General features: G+C 45.5%; 2 protein-coding genes across 9 annotated transcripts in view; both read right to left on the bottom strand.

Moving 5' to 3' along the window:
* LOC100619253 (solute carrier family 40 member 1-like) overlaps window positions 1–8,948 on the bottom strand; it is a 42,414-nt gene extending 33,466 nt beyond the window's left edge. For all 3 annotated transcript variants that reach the window (XM_056800502.1, XM_056800501.1, XM_056800500.1), the window contains exon 1: window positions 650–8,948. The gene's annotated coding sequence lies outside the window, so the exon portion shown is untranslated. The remainder of the gene's footprint in view (window positions 1–649) is intronic.
* A 1,778-nt stretch (window positions 8,949–10,726) lies between these two features.
* The window catches only part of HYCC1 (hyccin PI4KA lipid kinase complex subunit 1), a 127,883-nt gene continuing 112,482 nt past the window's right edge, over window positions 10,727–26,127 (bottom strand). For 4 of the 6 annotated variants that reach the window (XM_007505380.3, XM_056800503.1, XM_007505381.3 and 1 more), the window contains one exon: window positions 19,048–21,095. In XM_007505380.3, coding sequence (XP_007505442.2) covers window positions 20,572–21,095 — 524 coding nt within the window. In that variant the 3' untranslated portion in view covers window positions 19,048–20,571. Of the gene's footprint in view, window positions 10,994–19,047; window positions 21,096–21,781; window positions 22,076–26,127 lie in introns of those variants that run through there. The other 2 variants (XM_056800505.1, XM_056800506.1) reach the window with 2 other exon arrangements.

The raw sequence follows: 26,127 nt of genomic DNA, 5'->3' as shown, positions 1-26,127 counted from the left end.
ATGGGAGAAACTCTGGGCATGGACACTCAACAGATCGAGACCATCTCAGTGCCTTAAAATTTTAGAGACATTCCTGGGGGCACTGAGGCTTTACGGGACTTCCCCAAGGTCGCATAGCTACCTACCAAGGAGCCACGTCCACATCATGCTAGCTCTGAGTCTTTATTCTCCCCAAATGATAGTCATGAATAAATAATAACCCAAACCCTTTCGAGTTTGCCAAGGACTCCATGTCTACCTCTGATCGTCCCAAGGCAGCCACATCCCACAAGCCCTTCCTACACTTCCCAAAGCCATCATGCTGAAGAGGTGACAAGTATTAGGTGGGCTCCACTATACAGGATCTAAAGACACTCATTTGGGACACCTGAAAATAGATGGGGAGAACTTCAGCCCAGGGGCCTGGAGACAGAGGCAGCCCCTTCAGGGAGTACACATCCCCTAGTAGGTTCAAGAAAGTAAAGGGGCTCCATGGGGATGGTGGTGGGGAAGGGGATAAGGATGGGGATGAGGATGGGGATGGGGACGGGGATAAGGGTGGTGCTTCTATCCTCTTCCCTACTCAAATCATGCCTGAAGTTGGCCATTTTAGGAAAGGGACTAGACTGGGATTTCACTGATCTGGGAAATTCCCAGATGAAGAAATTACCTCTCCCACTGAAGCTCTGCGCCTTCCCTTCAATTTTGTCTTAGAAAGGTGACTGGAAGCCTTTTGATGATTAATCCCCTTAATGCTGGTGCCTTCTCTCTAGATTCTCTGCATTATACCTTGCTTCCATCTTCTTTGTCCAAGACTGGTGTGTCATTTCTCTCATTGGACTGGGAGCTCCTTGAAGGTCAGACTAACTTTGCCTTTCTTTTTATCTTCTGTGCTTAGCATATTCCCTGACAAAATAGGAAGCATTGTCAAAAATGCTTGTTGATTGACCTAGAGAATGGAGACATTAAATGACAGACTCAGGTTACAAAGACATTTGGATCAGAAGCATGATTTGAGGGGGCAGCTGGGTGGCTCAGTGGATTGAGGGCCAGACTAGAGAGGGGAGGTCCTGGGTTCAAATCTGGCCCATTGCCTAGCCCTTACAGCTCTTCTGTCTTGGAACTAATACACAGTATTGATTCTAAGACAGAAGGAAATGGTTAAAAGAAGGAAAAAAAATGATGATTTGAACCTAAGTTCACAGTGGGATTTTTAGCTGGAACTTGAAAGAATTTAGGGAAGCCTTTAGGTGAAGATGAGGAGAAAGAGCATTCTAAGCACAAGGACCAGTCAAAGAAAATGCCTAGAGCCATGAAATGGACTGTCTTGTTCCAGAAACTGTAGAGACTGGTGTCACTGGACTGCAAAATATGTGGTGAGGACTATGGTTTAAGAAGACTGAAAAGGTAAGAAGTGGTCCAGTTGTGAAGGGGTTGGAAAGCCAAATGGGAGGAAAGATTTGATTCTGAAGGTGAAAGGGAGCCATTGGAGTTTATTTAGTGAGGTAGGTGAGAGGTGTGAATGTGTCGGGGTGTGTGTGAGGGAGAGACAGAGACAGAGAGAGAAAGAAAGACAGAGAGATGATCAGATCTTTGCTTTAGGAAGTTTAACTTGCCAGCTGAGCAGAGGGGATTCTGGAATCAGGAAAGTATTGAGGTAGGGAGACCAGCCAAAAGGCTTTTGCAATCATCCATGGCTGAGCTGAGGAAGGGCTGGGCCAGGGTGACAACAATGTCCAAATCAGGAGAGGGTGGATATAAGAGAAGTTACAAAGGTAGAAACGACAGTATTTGGCAAGAGATTGGCTTTGGATGGTGAGGCTTTATGAAGTGGAAGATTACACCTAAAGTGTGGTGTACTTGTTGACTGGGATGATGATGATGGCGTAAGGAGGAAGTTCAGGGGAAGGGTTAGACACATGGATTTAAAGTGTCTCCATGACATCCACTTGGGGGGGTCTCAAAGGTAGCTAGAGATGCCGAGTCTGGAGAAATAAATCTGGGAATCATTAGCATAGAGGTGATAGTCGCACCATGTTTGCTGATGAAATACCCAAGAGAAATGGTTTAGAAGAGAAGAGAGGCTCAGGCAGAGCCTTGGGGGATGGCCAGGGATGAAGGTCCAGGAAAGGAAATGAGAAGGAACAGTAATGTTGGAGGAGAGCAGAAAGAACTCATATCAGGGAAACTGAGAAGGAAGCAATTCTCCAAGAGAAGAGGACGATAACCAGTGTCAAGCACTGCTGAGAGGTCAGCAAAGCTAAGGGGGGCAGGGAGACTGTTAGCTTTGGCAGTTGAGGGAGCATGGAGAACTCTGGAGAGAGGCAGACTGAGGGGCTTAGGAAGAGAGTGAAAGAAGGGGAAGGGGAAGCATCATTTCTGGTGGCATTCTCAAGGAATGTAAGCCACAAAGTCAAGAAGAGATACTGACAGGAGCTAGCAGAGATGGATGGAGTGGGAAAGGGGAGTTTTTTTAAAATTTTATAGTATTTTATTTGATCATTTCCAAGCATTATTCATTAAAGACAAAGATCATTTTCTTTTCCTCCCCCCCACCCCCTGTAGCCGACGCGTGATTCCACTGGGTATCACATGTGTTCTTGATTCAAACCCATTGCCATGTTGTTAATATTTGCATTAGAGTGTTCGTTTAGAGTCTCTCCTCTGTCATGTCCCCTCAACCTCTGTAGTCAGGCAGTTGCTTTTCCTTGGTGTTTCCACTCCCATAGTTTATCCTTTGCTTATGAATAGTGTTTTTTTTCCTAGATCCCTGTGGATTGTTCAGGGACCACCACTAATGGAGAAGTCCATTACGTTCTCTTGTACCACAATGTATCAGTCTCTGTGTACAATCTGTGTACAATGTTCTCCTGGTTCTGCTCCTCTCACTCTGCATCACTTCCTGGAGGTTGTTCCAGTCTCCATGGAATTCCTCCACTTTATTATTCCTTTTAGCACAATAGTATTCCATCACCAACATATACCACAATTTGTTCGGCCATTCCCCAATTGATGGGCATCCCAGGAGAGGGGAGTTTTTGAGGGTGAAGGAGACATGGGCATGTTCGCCGGCAGGAGGGAAGCAGCCAGTAGACAAGGAGAAACTGAAGAGGAGACAATGGCGGACATTGGCTGGAGACTTGGGATAGAGTGGGATCACTTGCACATGGAAAGGGACTTAGTGTGATGAGGAGAAGGGTCACCTCTTCACATGAGACCGGAATGAAGGAGGAGATGGAGGCAGAAGGCAGCTGGGTGATGTGAGATAAGGAAGAAGGCTTAAGAGAGCTCTTCAAGTGGACGGCCTTATTTTTTTTTTCCAGTAAAATATGAGAAACTGAAGGTTGGAGATGGGGTGTGTGAGGTGGGATGAAATGGCATGGAAGAGCTGCTTCAGTGAAGGCCCAATTAAGATCATAAGAAATGTTATAGTGTGCCCACTCCGCATGAGTTGAAGATATTCTCCAAATTTATTCAGCAACAGGAATATACATTTATATAGCACCTACTACATGCCAGACATTATGCTAAGCACTTTTTGAAAAACAAATAGCTCATTTGATCCCTATGACAACCCTGAGAGGTGGGTGTTATTATTAGCCCCATTTTTCAGAAGAAGAACATTGATGCAAAAAAGGGTTAAGTGATTTGCCCAGGGTCACATGATAATTAATAAGTGTCTGAGACTGGATTCAGACTCAAGCTTTGCTGACTCCAAGTTCAGCACTCCGTCCACTGTCCCACCAGCTGCCTCACATGAGTAGGACCAAAAGCAGTGGATGGTGGCTTTGATCTGAGACTGAGTCTTGGAAGGCCAAGATCTCAATAGAAGAAGGAGGCAGAGACGGGAGGTGCTAGGTTCAAATCTGACCTCAGCCACTTCCCAGCTCTGTGACCCTGGGCAAGTCACTTGATCCCCATTGCCTAGCCCTGACCACTCTTCTGCCTTGGAGCCAATACACAGTATTGACTCCAAGACGGAAGGTGAGGGTTTTTAAATTAAAAAAAAAAAAAGGAGGAGGCAGAGGACTTGCCAAAGAAGATAGCCTGGAGTCAAATTGGTCCCCAAAGTAGCTAGTGCAGAGGGTGATAGGTCATGGGATCAAAGCTGCGCTTCCCCCAGGACCAGTCCAAGACCTGGGACAAGAACACAATAGCAAGACCTGGCAGAATGCCAAAACCTTGTTCATACTGCATCACTGGGCACAAGCCTGGGAACTAAAAGCCCCCACTCCCAAAGCCAACCATCTCAGGATCACCCAATGAACTTCACCCAAATAGCCCACTTTGACCAATAGAGGCAATCCAGGTTACCTCCTCCCAGACAACCATTCTATAAAAGATTGCCCCCTTCTCCATGCAGGCGGAGACACGTAGCCATCCACTGGATTTGGACCCAAACCTGCCATTTCTAGGCCTGGTTCTCTATCCTCTGAGCCACTAGTTGCTCCCCACCTCACCCTCTTTTAAGTAATCTCTCAAGGAGGAGGAATGAGCAGACAAGGAAGGGGCTGTACACCTATGGGAGGTGAGCCTTTTAAAAGGTGATTTTGACTTTTGTTTCTTATATTAAAAAGAAAAAACCAAACTGAGCCTAAATCTGTGGATAATGGGAAATGGAGAAACCAACAATCTTCCAGTGAAATCTCATTTTCCCACCATGTTCTATTCTGGCCTCAGCGACAGAAGTCATTGTCTTTAAACCCTTGCCTTCCATCTTGGAAATCAATATTGAGTAAGAGTGGTAAAGGCTAGGCAATTGGGCTTACATTACTTGCCTACTTGAACCACCTAGCTGCTCTGTCCCTGGTGGTAGAATTCTAATAGGGATTAATTATTGGAGCCTGTGGGACTCAACTAAGGACTGTCCAAAACTCTTGATGTTTTCCCCGTCCCAGAAGGTCAAGAGATGCTGGGAAATTCACTACTTCGTATCTGTTTTGTATATATTCTGCACATACTGAGAGGACAAGTGATGGACAGAGAGCTGGCCTCAGGGGCAGGTAGGTGGCTCAGTGGGTAGAAAACCAGGCCTGGAGACAGGAGGTCCTGTGTTCAAATATAACTTCAGACACTTCCTAGCTGTGTGACCCTGGGCAAGTCACAACCCCAATCGCTTAGCTCTTACTGCTCTTCTGCCTTGGAACTGATAGATAGTATAGATTCTAAGACAGAAGGTAAGGTTTTGTTGTGTGTTTTTTTGAAAGAGCTGGCCTCAATGCCAGGAAGACTGGTTCAAATCTGGCCTCTGAGCCATCCTGGGTAGGAAGCCATCCAGCCTCCCAAGGCTCTAAGGCAGCTCTTCAATACACTAAAATGCAGAGATGTTGCTCCTCGCTCCCCATGAATCCCAGGTCCTACCCCTTATTCCCATCTGTGTCATGTCCTCTCTCAGAACAGAAAGTCCTTGAGGGTCAGGACTGTCTCTTTCTCATCTCTATGTCTGAAGGACTCAGCAGAGTCAGATAGCTAATAGGTGCTAGTTGAATGACTGAAGGCCAATCTATAACTGGATAGACTAAATGTAGATCCCTTAGGGGTGGGGTAGAAACAACGAATGAAACCCCAGGAGGTCAAGATCTCTCATAGAATCAGTCAACCAAAAGGAAATCAGTTGTGAATAAGCCATAAATCAATTCCAAAGTATAACGGACACTTTCGTTGGATGAAAGCAGAGGATACACCTGCCAAGGGAATATCTAGTGAATGATTGTGAATGATTAAAAGGATCAAATATATTTGTTTGACTCCAATTCAGAATTCCATGGTCCAGTAGCTGACCAGTCTACTTAGTGGTGAAGGAATTCCAGCCCCGTAGGTAACTTAATTGCTCCATGCCTCAGTTTCCTCTGCAAAATGGGGAAAATACTAGCACTTACTTTATAGTGTTATTGTGGGGTTCAAATAAGATAAAGAACACTTAGCACAGTACCTGGAAGAACCTAGTAGGTGCTTAATAAATGCTTTCCCCATTTGCTTTGGAAAGGCACTGATTCTGAGTCAAGGAGATAGCTAAGCATTGGAGATTCATGAGGATTCAATGAAGGAAGAAAAGAACTTAAAATAATCTGGAATTTTCAGGCTCTCCTTTGGTCATATAAGTTCCCTATGGTATGCCTCTCTCCCATTTTAATTATACATTTAAGCCCCCTCTCTGTGGATGTTGCCTGTGTGCAAGGAGAGAGTATTCTACTTTTTAGTAATTAAAACAAATAACTGTCCTGCTTAGTAAATACCCTTTCTAAAAGTTAATTAAATCTGGCTGATAGTCAATGGAAAAAACACGTGTGGGGGCTCATGAGTGGCTGTGCTAGAAATCCCATCCACCCAGAGTTATCTCAAGAACTTTGATGAGAGAAATGTTCAGTTATCCTCTGGGGATCCAGTCTACCAAAGTAGCCCTAGAAGGGGTGCTACATAAATTAAACCCCATCTTTGTTACATAAAACCTAAAATCTTATGGTTCTAGAATATCTTGGGGGAAGGAGGGGTAGGGAGAGAGTGCCTCCACTGTCTACATCTCAACCTCTCCATGCATGAGCAGATACATTTACTAAGTTTCTAAAACCAAGGTCCACTGGCACAGCTTCTGAGAACCTTTTTATGTCAAAATCACTGCCATTATTATCCTTCCTGCAAATATTAGTGTTTGCTCTCATGGGGCTTGTTTAGCTTCTGACATTTCAAGGCTTAGTTTTTAAAAGTATGAGCATCATAAGCCTTCTGGACAATGATTTGAGTCTGACTGAACCTCTTCTGATTCTGGAGTGGGATGGAAGTGACAGTAAAACATTTCTGGAAGAGCCAGATCCCCTCTCTTGGACTCTGCCCTGACATCAGCATTGGGCCTGATGCTGACTCCTCTATAGCTGTGGCTGTAGTGCTGACTCCTCTATCACTGTGCTACCAAAGCATCAATTGTAGAACAGGGTCAGAGCACATTTAGCCACATACCACAGAAGCCAACTAAAGAGGAGGACCCAGGAGGACCGAGTAGTCAAGGATACAGACATTGTTCTCCAGCAGGAGTCATTTATTAGGAAGGGAAATGGGGTATACTGTGAGTTAGAGGTAGCTCCCAAGTGGAATTCCTTCTATTTCCTCCTCCTCCAAACTTCTCCTTTCTGTTGAGGATACCACCATCCTTGCAGTCATGCAAATTCTCTAGCTAGAAGTCACCTTGGATGCTTACCTGTGTCCCTTATCCCACATATACATTGAGGCTTCTTGATTCTACCTTAACACTTTCTCTTTTCTCTATTCCCACTATTTCTAACCCCATTCATTATCCCACCCTCATCTTTCATCTAGACCAGTGATGGTGAACCTTTTAGAAATCAAGTGCCAAAATTGCAACCCTCACACTTTGTGTGAGTCCCCTGCCTTACCCCAGACAGGGGAGGTAGGATGCACTCCCATTGGGCTGCTGGTCAGAGGAATGGGTGATGGAAGAAATGTCCTCAGGTGCACATGGAGAGGGGGAAGAGAGCAGACACCTCCAGCATACATGCCATAGGTTCACCAACACAGATCTAGACAATCACTATACTCTACTAATTAGTCTCTCTGCTTCCACTCCCTCCCCTTTCCAATACATCCTCCATACATTTGCCAAACATATGAAAACATGAATCTGACAGCATTACTCCTATTAAGAATCCTCAATGACTCCCTGTTGCCTTCAAGACAAAACACAAAATCCTCAGCCTAGCATTTTAGGATCCCCATCATCTGACCACCATCTATCTTGCCAGCATTGTTTTAGATTCCTTCCCTTTCCCTGTTGTCCCTGTCAAAGTGGCTCTTCATGACATTCCATCTCTTGTCCCTTTGTCTTTGAATAGGAGCTCTCTCCCCCTAGGTAGTGGACTCCCTCCTCACCTTTAGCTTTTGGAATACCTCTGCTCCTTCAGAGGCTGCTTCATGCATCATCTGCCCAGTTCTTCCTGCTGCTGCCCTCTTGAAATTTTGTGTTCACTTCTCTGTTCTTCCTCCCACTTCCCCAGGAGAATATAAACTCCTTGGGTATGGAGACTTTCATTTTTGACTATCCTCAGTGATAAAGAAGAAGACTGAGCATTTGTTTGGCTGCTACCAGCTAAGGACCATAGGACCTTTCCATTGAACTTGCAGCTGAAACCTTCCAAGTGCATTGCCTTCATCAAAATATGAGTTCCTGGAAGGCAAGGACTGGAAGACTTTTCTAGGGGTATATCTAGGCCTTGGCACAAAGCTTTTCACATGTTCAATCAATCAATCAATCAATCAATCATTCAGTGCCTGACTCATAGTAGACACCTAAGTGTTTATTGAATCACAAGTTGTAGAAGGCACAAATGCTCAAGTATAGCCTGGGCTAAATGGTCTGTGAGGTCCAACCACCCAGCTCCAACATTCTGTAATAAACCTTCTGGCCCAGTGTGTCTTTGGAAAGTACCCAAATGTCTCCCAGCTTTCTTCTTCTAGTTGCTAAATGTGTGCTCCCCAAACCAAGCTAGTATGAGCAGGCAGCAACACAATTCTCTCTCTTGAAGAATGAGATTCAGGACTGCTTCAAAGAGAAAAGTGTAAGTATCATGGAGGTCCCCATCCCCTTGCACTTCTGTGACCTCCCCATGATGCCCTCATGGATAAAAACTTTCCCTCTTCCCCTCATCCCAGTCTGCCCTCTCCAGTGGTGCTCTAAGTTCCAAAATAACCCTTTTCTCCATCTTCCAAACACCTATAACCATGTTGACAAACTTAAGGCATGTGTGCTAGAGGGGGAATGCTTCCTTATCCTCTTCCACACAGGCCTGAAGACATTCCTCACATCATCCACCCCTCTGTCCAACAGCTTAATGGACACTCTTCCTCCCTCCCCTGACTGGGGTAAAGTGGGGAGCTCACGTGCATCATGAGGGTTGTAGTTTGGGCACTCAGTCTCTAAAAGGTTCACCATCACTGAACTATCACTTCAATGCCTCAAGTCATCTAGGGAAGAAAATTAAGACACTATTTTATGGTTAAGAAGAATTTATGGAGCACTCCTTCTTAGGGCTATTTGCATTATAAAAAAGGATGCCTATAGGCATCTTCCTTGCTATTTTTCTAAGAAATACTCTACCTCTCAATCTCTGAGCATTTTCCTAGCTATTCTCCAGGCCTGGGAATTTTTTCCCCTCCTCCTCCTCACCTCTTTCCCTCCTCAGATTCTTTCAAGTCTCAGTTAAAGTCCCACCTTGTCTAAGGAGTCTTTACTGACCCCCCCTTAAAGCTAATGCTTTCCCTTTATTGGTTATCTCCAATTTACCCTGTCTATGACTAGTTATTACATAGCTGTATTCTTGTAGTTTCCCTCATTCCATGGTGAGCTCCTTGAGGGCAGGGGCTGTCTTTTGCATTTCTCTGTATTTCCAATTGGTAGCCCAGTGGCTGGCATGTAGTACCCATAATAGATGTTTAACTGCTGCCTTCCTTGGTCCACCTAGGTCTGCCCTCTTCCTTTTTTCTTTTCCTGACTCTTTTAAGTCTGACTGAAGAGCTTGGAAGGGACCTTGCAGACCATCTAACTAAGCCGGCCTGCTTCTTGTTCTCAGGGTACCACTGCTTCTCCATGCAGTGGTCAGATGTCCCCTATGCCTGGAGTGTGTTCCCTTCTCTTCCCTATCCCTTAGGATCCCAATTTCCTTCCCAGCTCATTTTGAAGGCCTTGTCCAGCACTGGATTTTTTCTGATCCCTCCCCAAGTTCCTAGTGCCACCAGAGATATTATACCTGAATGAACTCTGGCAGATTTTGTTTCTATTAAATGTGCATATATATGTTATTTCACCCTGCCTCTCAGTAGAATATAAATGTCCTTAAGGCAAGAATTGTTTTGCTTTTTGCTCTAAATCCATCTCACCTGGCACATGGTAGGTGTTTATGGAACTAATGAATGAATGAATGAATGAATGACCTCTCAGCCCCTGTGAAAATCCCTCTTTAGCCCCTCTAACAGCCAACCCTGCCCCCCCCCCGACTCTTCCTCCTGGTGTTGACTTGTATTGTACTTGTATGTATATGTGTGTTAGGTGTCCCCAGCAGAACATCGCTCCCTGAAGGCAAAAGGACATTTTGCTTGTCATCTTGCTATTCCCAGCATCTAGCCACAATAAGCAAGTTCTTATTAAATGTTGCTGACTAGAGTGGCCTCTGGGGTGGTCAGTGTTATCTGACCCAGAAGTGCATTCCTGGCTTCCTTTAGCATCCTTTGGATTCTCCCCAGATCTTTGTCTCCCTCTCTCTGTGTGTCTCTCTCCCTCTCTCTCTGACTCTCTGTCTCTCTGTCTGTCTCTGTCTCCCTCTCTGTCTGTCTCTGTCTCCTCTCTCCCTCCCTCTCTCCCTCCCCTCTCTCCCTCTCCCTCCCTCCTCTCCCTCTCCCTCCCTCCCTCCCTCCCTCTCTCTCCCTCCCTCCCTCCCTCCCTCCCTCCCTCCCTCTCTCTCTCTCTCTCTCTCTCTCTCTCTCTCTCTCTCTCCTCTCTCTCTCTCTCTCTCCTCTCTCTCTCTCTCTCTCTCTCTCTCTCTCTCTCTCTCTCTCTCTCTCTCTCTCTCTCTCTCTCTCTCTCTCTCTCTCTCTCTCTCTCTCTCTCTCTCTCTCTCTCTCTCTCTCTCTCTCTCTCTCTCTCTCTCTCTCTCTCTTTCTCTCTCTCTCTCTCTGTCTCCCTGTCCCTCCGGAGACAAGGGTGGATGGCAAACGAAGCCCCAAACACCAGCAAGGCGGGAGGCTTGGTGAGTTTGGATTTTATTTTACCTTGCTCTACAGACTATGGTGACTAGAGGAGAATGTCCAAAATAACGTAGATTAGATTTGGAACCGATTCCAAGTCCTTCCAACTCCTTTGTTCTTATAGCTTCAGCTCTCAAATAGCTAATTTTAAGTAAAGATCTTCTGACAAGTAAGATCAGTTCTAAACTTGTTTGCAAAATGCAGCAAGACACTGACTCCGCTTCCGACTCCAGCTGTTTATTCTGTCGGTATCCCCTGACTGCCCCTGGCCAAAAAGATAAGTCATTTTTCATAGTTTACAGTGAGTATTTCTCTCAGAACAGAAATCAGCAATTTTTAAATAAGACACAACGAATTAACAGAATCATGTTGCCAGACATACTGGGAGTCATATATACTAGGAAGAAGGGAAAAGGAAGTGATTTTAAAATGTTGCCAAAAATTAATCCATGATGACCAATATGGCAAGTTTTAGTGGACAGGAGACCTTATTGGTTAGCTGTCTATACTTGGCTCTATGCTTGGACTAACGGTTTCTCAGTGCCTCAGTTTTCCCATTTGTATAAACCCCACAGTGCTATTTTAAGGGGAATCAGAAAATTTTGGAGATGATGTACCTTTCATTTAGCCATTAGATGATGAGATTAGGGGATTGTATAATGGAATCCACTATCTCATGAACAAAAAGTAGACGTGTTTCAAGTTTTGACTTGGATAATGACTGGAGGTCTCATCTCTTATCACAAAGAGGAAAGAGAAGACACTGGGACACCTGATGCTTGGGAGAAGAAGACCTGCCTTTGAATCCCGTTCTGCCACTAATGAGGTTGATGAGTTTGGGCAAGGCATTCAAAGGTCTGTTTCCTCATCAGTAGGGTAGGACTAGATGACCTGGGGGGAAGGGCAAATATACCCCAGATGATTAGTGCATCCAAATTCTCCCTTTGATTATTTCCTAGCTGTGTGACCCTAGGCAAGTCATTTCACTTCCTGGAGACTCAGTTTCCTTATTTTTATAATGAGGAAAATAGGTGCACTTTCTAGTTCACAGGGCATTTGTAAAGAAAGTGCTTTGTTTGAAGCTCCCTTAGAAATAGGAGTTTTTATTATTTCACACCCAAGAACTTTAGACTCATAACAGCATGAGCCACAATTGTTGTTAAAAAAACAATCATGATGACAACTACTATAAGGTAACAAAAGAGACATTTGGGGAAAGTTAGTGACAGCACTTTAGAGGTGAATCTTGGAGCTGCTCTATTTTTACAGTCATTTTAACCCTTTCAAGGATATCCAGATTAGAGCAAACAGTCTTTGCTTGGTACTCGGGCTGTTTGGCTGCTGCTCAAGTCTTTTCCCATTTATTTTGGGTGTCACTCCTGCAGCTCCCGATAATAAATGTTTCAAGAATGTGCAGCCCATGGGAACACGATGTCTTCAGCAGCACCACAGAAATGGCTTCTTTTCCAAATGAATTGGATTTTGTCCCTCGTGCATGAGCAACCACAGTGGGAAAGTTTTGTTAGGAAAGAACAAAATTTAATTGATCTGACAACTGCCTGCCATTCTTGTAGACAGGCAGTAGCTGCCCAGTGCATCCACACTTTTTACTCCAGAGTCAACCCAGGAAATTTGGGCCCAAATGTGAATGCCAAAGATGGGTGGAAGCAGAGGTCACCCATCGGGAGAGGAAGCACAAGAAAGTGGCCATTGGCGCCAATCCTTTGTACTTTCCGAGCTCTCCATTAATATCAGGATGTTGAATGATTCTACTTTGGCATACCTGCACCTGACAGACCCATCAGATTTTTATGTTATTCCAAAATGTTCTCCTTTTATATTTCTCTTTCAGAATTTCACTGGCCACCTAAAGGTGGTTCTCTGGTTCTATGGGCTCAAATTTCAAGGGAATGCTAGAATACAGAACCTACTTCCTCCTTGTTATTCCCCAAAACTTTCAGTGCTCACTGGCAGTAATATTAGGGGAGAGCAATGAATTAGAAATGTGTCCACTGGCTCAACAGAGCTTATATACAGAGGCTTTGGGGTCATCCTATAGGAAATGATCAGAGGGGCAAGGACTGGCATGAAGACATGTAGGTTACTGGACAGAGCTCTGGACAAGGAACCAGAAGATTCATCAAAGTTCAAGCCATAGAATTTACATCCATATAACCCCGGGAGCGCAAGTTCCTTACTACCTCTGAATCTCAGTTTCCTCATCTGTCAAATGGGAATGATAACCTACAAGGTCTATTTTCCATCTCAGATGAGATTATGTTGAGTACATGATCAAATTCCAGACTTTTAGACCCATGAGCTATCATTTCCATGGCTTGGATGGGAACATAAACACATACATTGCAGAAGCTACTGTTTCTAAGGACAAATGAGTTTTATTTCTGGCAATTCCTATTTGCTCTGACTGTGTCGGTCAGCAAGGATGATCATTAGATGGATAAGAAGAGACTGAATGCTTAATGGGAAACTAAAAGCCAAGGCATCAAGGAATAAAGTGAAGTATTACCTAGTTGCCCTCAGGGAACCCAAGATGCTGGGTCCACACTTCCCATTCTGCCTGTTTCTAGATTTTCTCTTCCTGGATAGTAATGAAACCAGTAAAGATGGGGAGAGAAGGCATTGTAGGCAAAAGGAACAGAGTGAGTAAAGATCCAGAAAAATGAGAAAGCCATACATCTATTTTGTCCAGAGTCTGAAGGGTGGAAAGGGGAATAACTTAAGACTAGACTAGACCGCAGAGGCCCTCACATGCCAGAAGGATTTGAATTAAATGTGATGGCCAGGGGGAACCACTGAAAGATCCTTGAGCCGAGGAGGGGTAAGGCAAGATCTACGTATGAGAAATGTTATTCTAGGAAACACTTCAAAGAATGAATTAGGATGGGGATGGGGTGAAGAGGAAAGAAGAAAGGTTGATAAAACGATTCAGGTGAAGGATACTGAGGCATTGTACTGAAGGAGTAGCAGCAGGACTAGAGACACTAGGGTGGATTTGAATGATGCTTTGGAGGCAGAATGGACAAGATGAGATAATAGCTCACCTTTCCTGAGGGCTCAGTAGTTGGCAAAGCACTTTTCCCCACTGGTCCATGAGATAAGTAGTACAGATGTCCCCATTTTACAGACAAAGAAACTCAGAGGGGAGAGAGAGGGATTGAGTGTCTTTCTCACAATTCATGTTGTCTCTAGTAACTGCCAAAGTTAGGATCCAACTCAGGTCTTGTAACTTCAAGTCTGGGGTTCCCTTGACTACTTCATGCATCTCAATAACGGTTCCAATGTTAGATGTAATTCTACCATTTTGAATTTTTTTATATCTAGATTACAATTGGTGTGATCCTAGAATCACGGGGTTGGAGGAGACTTTATAATCCTGAGATCTTTTTTTTTTTTAACATTTACATTGATAACTGCTACTTAAACACAAATGGTTTCCTTTTAAATTTTATTCTATACATTTCAAAATGTGATTCTTAATTCCCTTTGGAATTAGAGAGTGCGGTCTTTGAAGTTCTTTCCTTGAGGATGCTTAGGGTTTAATTCGGTATACATTCAAAATATGGGTTTTCCTCAAGGAGAGATGGGGATATGTAATGTTTCCAGGGGCAGCCCACAGTGGTCCAAGCACACCAGGTCTATAGCTCTGTGCTCTCCTTTCCCAGCCTGACTGAGCATGCCAAAGGCAACTACTTCATTATAATGATGGATGACAAGCTCACAACAGATCACTACAACCAGTTTTCCACACCTAACTCTTGCAAACAAGTTGCTATTGTCTCATCTTCTCATGAGTAATCATCATCATAATACTAATGATAATAATTAGCATTTATATGGTGCTTACATTGGGCTATGTGTGTGTTTTACAATTCTTATCTCATTTGATCCTCAAAACAGCCCTGGGAGGTAGACAATATTATTATCCCCATTTTACAGATGAGGAAACTGAGGCAAACAGAGGCTAAGTGACTTGCCAAAGGTCACACATCTAGGATGTGCCCGAGGCTAGATTTGAGTCTTCCTGGCTCTATCTGCTGCCTGCCTGACTACCTCAAGAGTAGGAGAGAACAGTCTATTGTGGTACTTCATCAGATAATGACCAGCCAGAGCAAAAGAACAAAGCTCTACTGTCTTTTCTACAGTATAACTGCCTGTTGTTTCTGCTGTGGCAACTATACCATCCAGACACAGCAAGGAACCCCAGGACACCAAACTGATCATCCAAACCAAGAGGTATGGAAGACCCTAAAAGATGAGCTGGTGATACACCATTGCCTGTCAATCTCCAGAATCATTGTTTCTGTCATTCCTCTCAGTGCTTAGCTGATGAAAGCCTTTTCACTATGGGCTTCCTGGGGTAGAAATGAATTCATGGTTATAGTTGAGCAGCTTCAGAATTCAGCAGAGGTAGTGCTTTAAGCCATACTATTTGAATGGAATTCTGCACGACTGCACAATGCATTATAGCAAATGTTAGGGACAATCTTTACCCTATTGTTTTACACCAAACCTCATCTTGACTGTTGCAGGTCAAAACAATTCAATTATTTATTAGCTTCAAAAAAGTTACTACTTTAGAAAATTTACGTGGAGTTTTTTTTTTCTCTCTCACAATGTCAGCCAATCCAGAAATTCCAAAGTTCTACTAAAAGCCGTAAATGATGCTGGCTGATTTTAAAATACTCTGGACGGATTTCTCCTATGAATACTCCTTTTGCTCGTCTAGAATACTCATGCCTTCATAGGCTTTTTGGATTTTGCCTGTATCTTCCTGTAAATCCTCTACAGTCTCTTTATAGTCGTGGTGGCCAGATATGATATCCCTCATGATGTCTGTGTGCAAATACTGTTGGAAAAAAACATACTTTGGTCTACTGACATCCATTATGGACCTATTTATCTCATCCTTGCCAGTAGAATTATAACACGATTTTACATTGTTGGAGACTGAACCTGTTGTTTCCCCAGTACAAAGAAATCTCCTTGACAGAAGGGGCCGTTTTCCTTTGTCTTTATGTACCCAGCCTCTAACACAATTCCAGGCCCATAGAAGGCATCATACTTATTGATTGGCTGAATTGTCCACTTAGGGAAATGTCTTTACTTGCCTGTTTTCTTCTCGTTTCCAATAAGACCTTTGATATCGATGTAGACCATTCTCATAAAACTATTTATAAAGAAGTAAGAAATCAGGCATATAGATCGGTTGTTGCAGATGTGTTTTTCTGAAGTTGTCTTTTTTTGTAGTGATATTTTTGTTTTGGATTTTATTCATCCTTGCGATATCTTCTGTGTAGGAGGAACAGTCTAAACATCAACTGCTCTATGGCCCGAGACTATGCTTAGGCTATGCCTCCTACACTTCTGTCCCTTGAAAAATCCAGAAAACGGATTCTTTAGAACTTTTCGAATTATATCACTGGTCATGTGGAGTTTTCCCATTTGTATTTCGTCTGGTCCAATCACCCTTTCCAATTTTATTCTCCTAAGTACCATTTCCACTTCCTTGCATAGCACAAATGTGGTGATTTTAACATGGCAAATCGTAAGAGATCAGGAGAGAAATGTTACCCAATCTCCATTTTTTATGCTTTTGGGACAAGCTGACTTAGATGGGCCTTACACCAAATTTTTCTCAAGACTTATTTTTGCTTCCATTGTTTAAGACTATACTTCTCATAATTTTCAATGATCTTCCTCCATAGTGACTTATAGATACGTCTATATTCTAAACACATATTGCTCTTGCTTACAAGGCTATTTGCTGAGATTCAGGGTTTTCTGACAGATGGTTTCTGGGCTCTTTTGGACTCTTCATTGTGGTGATCATTTTAACACTGAATAAATGTTTCTTAGGAATAATTAGTCAATCAAAAACTTTACCTTTCTCCTCTACCTGTTTTAAGGTGCTAACAGCTTAAGAAGGTTAGGTGGAAGCTGTTTTAATGAACGTAGTGTCTTCTAATTATCCATTTTTTACCTTAATATTCTGACCTTTGTTCTAATTAGTCAATCATCTGACTGCACAACGTCAGCTTCCTCGGAAGTGATGCCCATCCAGTAACCAGTTCTTTCCCTCTAAGATAGCTAGTTTCATCGATGTGTGTGAGATGTTCATTGTTCATCACATCCCGATTCTCTGATTCTCTTCTTCCAGAAGGTATTTATGAAAAACGGAGGTTTCTGAGTGATAGATCATTCTGTTTTGGACCTCCTTCATTTTTTAATCTAGACTCATTGTTTTCCAATATGTTCTTTGCCATCCTTCTCTCTGCCCACGTTCTTATTTAAGCCAATACACATTTTTTAATACTTTTTCAGAGGATCTTGCTTAATCCTTGTAGACTTTTTCCCTATGGCATTGGCCACAAGTGTTTATATATAACTTGAAGCGATCTTCATGATAGTCTTTTTAAAGCTATATTGAATCATACCTCAAAGTGGCATTGTTGCTTTGGGGTACACAAAGTGGCCTATGCCTTCTTTTTGAGGAGAAACTATGAACTCTTCTTCCACTTAGCTACAGCTTCTTTATGCCTTTTCATTTAATTTATAGAGACCTTTAATTTATAGGGAACTTAGTGGCTATCTGGTCCAGCCCCTCATTTTACAGATGAGAAAACCAAGGCTCTTGGATGATCATTGACTTGTTCAAGGTCACTTAGCAAATAAGCACCAGAGATGGGATCTGATGCTCTTTCTACTCTATCATGGTGCCTTCCATGGAGAATGTTATTAGTGATGTGCTTTGGGTCTGCCATTAGACTACTAACAGTTAAATGAATGCTTACAGATGATCTAGAAACTGTATAAATTCCATTGTCACCTTCTCACAGCGCTACCATTGTCCCTATAGAAATGGAAAAGGACTATAGGACTCAGGGAGATTTTGTATTTTTCTTGTCCAACTGGTTACAAAATGGCCAAAGAATTCATCAGCTAGCAAGTGGCTTGCTAGGGTTGAGTCTTGCACTATTTAGCTTGGCTGGTCCATGGCCAACAGACCAGCCATATGTCTATCTATCCAGACTTCAGATTTATCTGTCCAGCGTGGTAGAGTCTGCTAGAACACGCTCTATTGGAAAATCCTTCAAGAATTTATGATCATCTAGCATATGATCAGGCAAGAGTTAAGATGCATAATGCAGTTTTAAAACATATTTTCTGTTTTTATAGCTCCTGCTGTATCCCTAAAAATAGAACTGCTTAATGGAAGATATAGTTTTTGTTCCGAGTGAAATCTAGTCCAGCCAGTTAGAAAGGGGGTGAAAAGACACAATTTGAATCCTCACCTCTTCCATTGTTTTTGTTGGGAAAAATAACCCGTGGTTTGTATAGATTGGTGTGTAATCGTTAACATTGTTCTGCCCAAATTTATGGAAGATGAGGACACAATTGATTAATTAGACCCTACCAAGTTCCTCTCTGCTTCTCTAATTCATGTTCGTTAAGGCCATTACAAGAAGAAATATTTCAGCTGGCCAGTATGTCCCTTTCTAAATTATTCCTGGGAGCTGTTCCCAGGATAAATACATTATAGTTATAAAAACCCTTCCAGTTCTTTGGATAAAAGGCAATTTACCAAAGTATAGTTTTACTATATTATTAGCAAAGTACTATTGTACCTATTAAGAAGTTTCCTGTTGCCCTTAGACATAGGCATTCATTTCCCCAAAAGAATAATACTTAGTGGCACAGAAGACAGAGGTCCAAGCATGCCATTTTAAAAGAATTTCTATTGTATATACACGACAAAATATTGGATTTACACCTCTTCATGCGGCCATCCAAAAAGAACACATTGGGTCCCCACAGTGCTCAAAGCACCACGCCGAGGGCAGATAGGAACACAGACCTAACTGCTCACGGTCCCTTCTGTCTAAACATGTAGAATTCTCTTAGGGGGAAAAGGATACCTGCAGATGAATTAGGGAAAGGCAGGAGGCGCCGTGATCACTCTACGCGAGTCCTTCTGATCCAACGTGTCAAACGTTTAATATCATCAAGCACTGATGAATGTTCCAGGGGCCACTCGGTTCACTTCCAACCTACACATCAGTTCTGCCATGTCTTACCCCTAAGAGCACCCAATGAATGGCTTGGCGCTGGAAAGCACCTCATCGGGATTCCTTCCTCACTCTCTCTCCACTCTCTTGAACTTCTACTCACTTTCAGGGAGAGGGCTTTTCATAATGAGCACATGATCTGGAAACGAGATTTTTCTTCAGCTTTTATTTCAATAATGCAACATTCTGCTATATAAAATACTATATAAGGAAAACACACAATATACAAAACTTCAAAAAACGAACTCCAATTTATTTTTGTTGCCATAAAAAGGCAGGTAGCACATAAAAAGGATTCAAACTTGTGGTTTATTCTTCAGGAATGTCAATGCTAGGATACAATTAAAAAGCAAACGGACTGAAAAGATGAGGATCACAACATAATTGGAAGAAAAGGTGGCCAGGGAAATGGAGCACAATCAAGGCTAGACAGGAGGAAGCGCTTCCAAGAAAAAGGGGCTCTGATTGGGCTAATTAAAAAACTCCACATCCGTGCTGTATGCGGACTCGTGAACGAACTGGCCTTCCACCATTTAAAGAGGTGACACCACACCCTCCACTGTATGGAAAGCTGCAGCCTGCAGCTCGGGAGTGGCTCTAAAACACAGTGACAGGCACAAAAGGACAACGCAGACTCCACGCCCACGATGGGGGGGGAAGCTCGGTGTACTCTGAACAGCGGCAGACCCGCGGACAGCGCTGAGCATCGTGCCACTAAGCCAGCCTGGAGAGGTCCCCCCTCCCCCCTCCGTCCTACGCTCTCCATCCGCTCTCACAAAGCTCAACAAGCCACAAAACGCTTCTCCAAACGTACGCAGGGATTCTTAAGCCACAAAAATGGTTCCGTGAAGCCGTTCCGATAAAATCGCAGAATCTCAACGGAAGCGTCTCGCGAAGTCCTGCCCTCCGACAGGGTGGAGCCGCAGCGGGCCGCGGGTTCAAGTCCAGGCTTTGGAGCCGTCCCAGCTGCAACATGCCTTCAAACTGGACACCGCGCTCACCCTGGCTGCCTCGTCGCTGCTGGCTCCCCCACGCAGGACAAGGTAACGCTTAAGGAGGGAGCAATGCCTGATGGGCGGCTCATCGTTAAAAAGGATACAGAAAATGCTGCTCCACGAGGATTCCGGCCAGGACTCGCCCTTTCTCGCCCCGTTTCTTGGGCCCGGCGGGAGCCCCGGTGATCTGGGGGGCCCCTGGGGGGAGCCTGGCCGCGCTGGAGTGCGAGGAGGGTGTCGGGCTTTTTCCCGGAGCCTCTCCCGGCCGAGGCGCTCAGACGAGCCAGACCCGTCCTTGCAGCCTTGTCCCGACGGGGAGGTTCGGACGGGCCGGTGTGGAGCTGCTCCAACTAAGTGGCGGCTGTTTTCCACGCTGCGTCAGGAGAGAGGCCGGATGGAGATGCGGAGAGCCCGCCAGGCGCGGGGAGCCCCTCCCCGGCTGGGGCGCTCGGGTCTTCCCGACTCCCTGGCTCGTGCTTCGAGGCGCCTCTCCACGCCTGTCCCTCGGGGCTCGAGCGCGGCGGGGGGTCCGGGGGTTGTCCTGCTCCGGCACAAGGGCCGCCCCCCAGAAGCCCCCCAGACGTGGAGGAACGCGGAGGAGGCTCGGAGAGCGGCCGCCTGGGGTGGGCGCTGAGGTCCGGGGGGGCCGGGCTGCTCTACACTGGGGGGCTCGCTACAACAATGAGGGGCTGAAAGTCTGCCTGTGCCTGGTCTAAAGCGCAGTGAGGGCCACCCAAGGACGGCGGAGGGAAGCCCCGGCGCTAGTCGGGGGACAGGGTGACGCTGATGCTGGGCGGCTCGGTCCTTTCCGAGATGTAGATCAGCTTGTCCTCCTGCAGGCTGCAAGCAGAGAACCGGTTGGCATCGGCGGCGGCGCCGGCGGGGCCCGCGGGCTGGGGGGCGCCGCCGCCGCCGCCGACTTGCTCGAAGGACTTGCTGAAGACGGTGGTGGCCGTGCGGGCCAGGCTGTGGCTGCCCGGCTTGGGCAGGGACTGGCTGCTGGTCAGCGTGAGCCTCTTCAGGGACAGCAGCTCCAGGTTCTCGCTCAGGGCCCTGGAGCTGTGCTTGCGGGCGGGGGCCTCTCGGCCCGGCTCGCCCGGGGCCTCCCTGTCCTTCCCTCCGCCCCGGCTGCCCGCGGGCCTCCGCGGGGCCTTCCCCAGGCCGCTCTTGCTGGAGCCGTGGCTGCCGGGCAGGGCCGACTGGCTGGTGCTGGACGCAGCCCTGGAGTAGAAGCCCTCGTCCACTTCGGCTATCCCCGTGAGCTCCTCCTGCGCGGCCGCCTCACCTAAACAGAGAAACGACAACGGAGAAGTCCGTTAGCGCTCGGCCGGAGGGGATTCAGAGCGGCCGCAGAGCAGGCCCCGAGGAGGCCCAGGACGTGCTCGGCGGCCCGCTCGGGAGGCAGCGCAAGCGGAGGCGGGCGGTGCCGGGAGCCTGCAGTCCATGCAAAAGACAGGAGAGGTGAGAGAGCCGTCAAGGGGGGATGGGGGCAAAGCCACGGCTGTCCTGGCCGAAGCCCCACACACTGCGGGGAGAGACTGGGAAACGGGGAGCCTCCTCTCCCGGCTGGGCTCGCCGGGGGCCAGCTTGGCCTTTCCATGTGGTCTGGATGGTAAACATCAGGCCCAGGTTCAGACATTTGCCTCCATTCATGACGTGGACCCCAGAAATAGCTAAAGAAGTGCTTGGGGGGCAGCGGGGGGCAGCGGACGGAGAGCCGGGCCGAGAGGGGGGGCCCCGGGCTCCGTGTGGCCTCCGACACTGCCCAGGGCGCGCCCTGACCGCCCTTCCGCCCTGGGCCACGCCCAGGCTTGACTCCAAGGCCGAAGGGGGGGGTTAGCGAAAGAAGCCCTTCAGAGGCCGGAAGTGCCCGAAGACGGGGGAGGTGCTGTAGTGCGCGCCATGCAACGCGTCTGCGCCTGTGCCAATGCTCTCCGACATGCAGCAGCGCCCGCGCCGCCGGGCGGGTACCTGGGGGCAGCCACAGAGAGCTCGGCTAGGGCGGCCCGCGGCCGGCCGGGGTCCCTCCGTCCTCCATCACTCTCCTCACAGATTTCTGCCTCCTGAGCTCGGGCAGGCCTTTGCTCTCGGCTCTCGGCTCTGCGGCCGCGTCCTGCACGCCCTGCGCCTGCTGGGCCTCACTGTCTCCCGGGCCTTTGCCTCTCTCCCCACTGCCGGGCCTCTCTCCGGCCACCTTGGTGACGCTAAGCTCGGGGATGACCAAGACGCCCGGCTCAGCAGCCTCATTACTGGGGCCATCTTGCTCTAGAAGTGAAGACGACAAGACACAGCGGGGTGAGGGCTGCGGACAAACAAGACAGACCGAAGCGGGGCGCCGAAGGGCGAGACGAGGCGGACGCGGCGAGGCCCTCTCACAGCCCACGCTCGGTGCAAGCTCCCACGGACCCTTCTGAGAAGGGAGGAGGAGGCCCCCCGGCCCCCGCCAGCGGAGAGAGCTCCGGGGGAGGAAATCCAGGGTCTGAGAGTCACTGCTGGGGCTCTTCTGCCGTAACCCGTCGGCCCATGACGGCCCCAGGAGGGCCTGACCTCTCCCTCCGCCCAAGGCTAGCTACTGAGGGCGGCCCGGAGGCTCACGGCCACCTCGGCCCGCGTCCCGGCAAGGACTTCACCGCCCAAGACGGCCGCCCTGCTGATGACCACGGCGACCTGAATGGAGCCGCCGTGCCCAGCTCAGGGCTCTTTCCGCCTCCCTCTGCCCCGCCGCTAGAACACGCGTCAGGCCACGCCAGAGCCTCCCGCCCCCAATGGCAGCCCCTGGGCTACGACAGGAAACGCTCCAAGCATAATGAATCTAGTCCATAGCAAAACACAATCGGGGAGAGAAGGGAAACGAGGTTCGCTAAGCGCAGCCCCACATTATGGAGACAATAGTGACTTTAAGTCGCGTCATTTAAAATGGAGCTAAATCTTTCCATGCTTTCCCCACCCCACACACCCGACTACCTGGATAGATTTCAATCTCTTTCAGGGAAAAAAAACACTATCTGCCAGAGATTTCGTAAAAAGCAATTATGTTAGTTTGGTTAAAAAAACGCCAAGTCAAATAAAGTTTCTTCAAGGTATCTAAGATGAGTTAGTATTTAAAAATTATCCAAAACTGTACTTATTTGTACAAAATATAAGTTGCGAATGATAATTTGAAAATGAGCAGAGAGGTGCAAATGTTCAGTTTTTAACAGAAGCTAATGAGATATGGGCATTGGTATTACCAAATAAATACCTTAACTGTTGACGATAGTCATCTGTATAGACATAAGGATCAGAAAAAAGAGAAGCATTCTTATTAAGCTCACAAAATGAAGCTAAGCTATAAGAAGAAACTCAAGAATTAATCTTTTCCCACAGGAATAGTGACTTAACTAAGTGAAACATCTACATGGGAATTAAAGTTGAGGGGCACAAAGAAGGCACTTCATTTTTTTAAATGGCAATGCTTTAAAATATTCATTTATTATTATTTTTTGAAAATTATTTTCTTTTTAAATTTTGAGTTCCAAATTCTCTCCCTTTCTTCCATCTTCCTCCACTCACAAGCAACATGATATCAATTATGCATTTGATATCATGGAAAACATTTCCAAGTTAAGCCATGGTTCTTTAAAAAGCAAGAAAGCAAGAAAATCATACTTCAATTTATACTTAGAGTTAACCATTTCTCTCTTTGGAAGTGAAGAGCATTTTTCCCTCATGAATCCTTTGGCATTATCTTGGATCACTGTATTGATCAAAGTAGCCAAGTCCTTCACAGTTGCTCATTGATACTTCCTTGCTGTGTGACCCTGGGCAAGTCATTTGACCCCCATTGCCTAGCCCTTACCACTCTTCTGCCTTAGAACCAATACACAGTATTATTTCTAAGACAAAAGGTAAGGTTGTTTTGTTCTTTTACTCCTCTATTTCATTAAAGATTCATTTTTTGCCCTAAATAAGAAAACTCAAATTTGCTGGGTAGGTTATTCTTGGTCATAAATCTGGCTCCATAGCTTCTAGAATATCATATTCCAGGACTTTTGTTCTTTTGACCTGGAAGCCACTAAATCTTATGTTATTCCATAATATTTGAATTTTCTCATTCTAGCTGTTCAAAGTATTTTCTTTTTGACCTGGGAGCTCTGGAATTTGGCTAAAATATTCCTGGTAGTTTTCATTCTGATATCTCTTTCAGGACATGATCAATAGATTCTTTCCATCTTTGTTTTACATGTGAACCTAAGATATCAAGGAAGTTTGATAATTTCTTAAAATGTGATATCTAGGCTCTTTCATTGTTTTTCAGATAGTCCAATAGTCCTCAAATTATCTTTCCTTTATCTATTTTCTAGGTCAGTTGTTTTTCCAATGAGATATTTCATATTTTCTTTTATTTTTTCATTCTTTTAGGTCTCATTAGCTTCAAGTTGTCCAAATCTAGTTTTTAAGAAATTGTTTTCTTCAGTGAGATTTTGTGCCTCTTTTTCTAGTTGGACAGTTTTGTTGTTGTTGTTTTTAAAAATAAACCCTAACCTTCTGCCTTAATTGGTTCTAAGGTAGAAGAGCAGTAAGGGCTAGGCAATGGGGGTTAAGTGGTTTATCCAGGATCACATAGCTGGAAAGTGTCTGAGGCTAGATTTGAACCTAGGACCTCCCATCTCTAAGCCTGGCTCTCAATTCACTGAGCCACTCAGCCACCCCCAACAGTTCTGTTTTTTAAAGAAGTGCTTTTCTCTGGGGAATTTTTGTACCTCCAGTTCCATTTGGTCTATTCCACTTTTTAAGGAAATTCTTCATGGAGTTTTTTTGTGCCTCTTTTACCAAGCTATTAATTCTCTTTTCATCATTTCCTTGTATCATTTTCATTCCTTTTCCAATTTGCTCTTATCTCTTGAATTCTTTCAGGAATTCTTGCTGAGCTTGGGTCCAATTACTTTAAGTCTTTGTAACTATTTTCACATCGTTATTTTCTTCTAAATCTAAGTGTTAGTCTTCCCTGACACCGTAGTAGCCTTTTATGGTTGAATTTTGTTGTTTGCTCATTTCCCCAGCCTATTTCTTGACATTGGACTTTACGTCAAAATTGTGCTCTGCACAAAATTGAGGGGGGAGGCGGCACTGCACTAAGCTTGAGACTTTTTCATGATGCTGTTTTCAGAGCTAGATCTGGGGTGGGAGGTGGGGTCTGTAAGTTTTCAGTGCTTTCAAGGCAGTGTGATGCAGGGAGAGGTGTGGTCACTGCTTTCCTGTCTGTGCTCTAGTCTTTACCCAGGAAAAGTCCTGCTCCCCGGAAGCCACAAGCAGTAATATTCTCTTTGCCTTGGTACTGTCACCAGAGCCCTGCTCCCTCATGACCAACCACCAATGTTCTTCTCAGTCCTGGAACTGTGACCCAAAACATGAGAGTTGCCAATCAGTGCCTGCTGTGTCCAGTGCCAGCAAAGGGTCCCCTGTAATCTCTCCTTGGTCACTTGTCTGACTCCCTTACCATCTGTGGACTGAGAGCTCTCAAAGAGGTTATGGCTCCTATTGCTGCTACTGTGTGTATAGGCTCCAGACAATCCTCCATCCTGGCGTCACAAACTTCTCCTGTCTACCTCTTAAGTTTTCTCAGATTAGAAAAATGTCTCACTCTGACCTTTTGCTGACTCTGCCACTCCATAGTTTGATTTGAGGTATTATTTTAAAGTTGTTCGTAGAGGAATCTTGAGAGACATTGACTGGGTTGCCTCTAATCTACCATCTTGGCTCTGGCCTCCACCAAAAGAGACACTTCATAAATATTTTTTGAGGAGAAATGTGAAAAACATATTTCTTTAAGGAAAAGCAGCAGCAGTCTTGATTATGAAAAGGGAAAAGAAATCAATCCAAAGGTACTTCTAACTGGAAACATAGTTCCATCAGTTGAGGAATAGCTGAAGAGTCAGTCAGTCAGCACATTTATTAAGCATCTACTGTGTGCTGGACCTCGTGTTAAGCACTTGGGGATACAAAGAGCGACAAAAGACAGTCTGCCCTCAAAGAACTCAGATGCACAGGGGAGACAACAAGGAACTGAAGTACAAACCAGCTATTAATAAGGTAAATAGAGAACAGCAAAGGCAGGCACTAAATTTAAGAGGGGTTCGGGAAGGCTTCTTGTGGAATAAATTGTGGCATATGAAAGGCACAATGAAAGCACTTCAAAATACTTGCTGAATTGTCTTTTTGCATCATGAGAAATCATAAATTTGATGGACTCAGAAACATGGAAAGACTGGTTTGACTTGTGAGAATTGATACAAGTGGAATAAGCAGCCCCAGACAATAAATGAAGGAATGACTAT

This window comes from Monodelphis domestica, chromosome 5 (assembly GCF_027887165.1).
Source record: "Monodelphis domestica isolate mMonDom1 chromosome 5, mMonDom1.pri, whole genome shotgun sequence".
Lineage (NCBI taxonomy): Eukaryota > Metazoa > Chordata > Mammalia > Didelphimorphia > Didelphidae > Monodelphis > Monodelphis domestica.
This window is presented reverse-complemented; position numbering and strand designations above follow the sequence as displayed.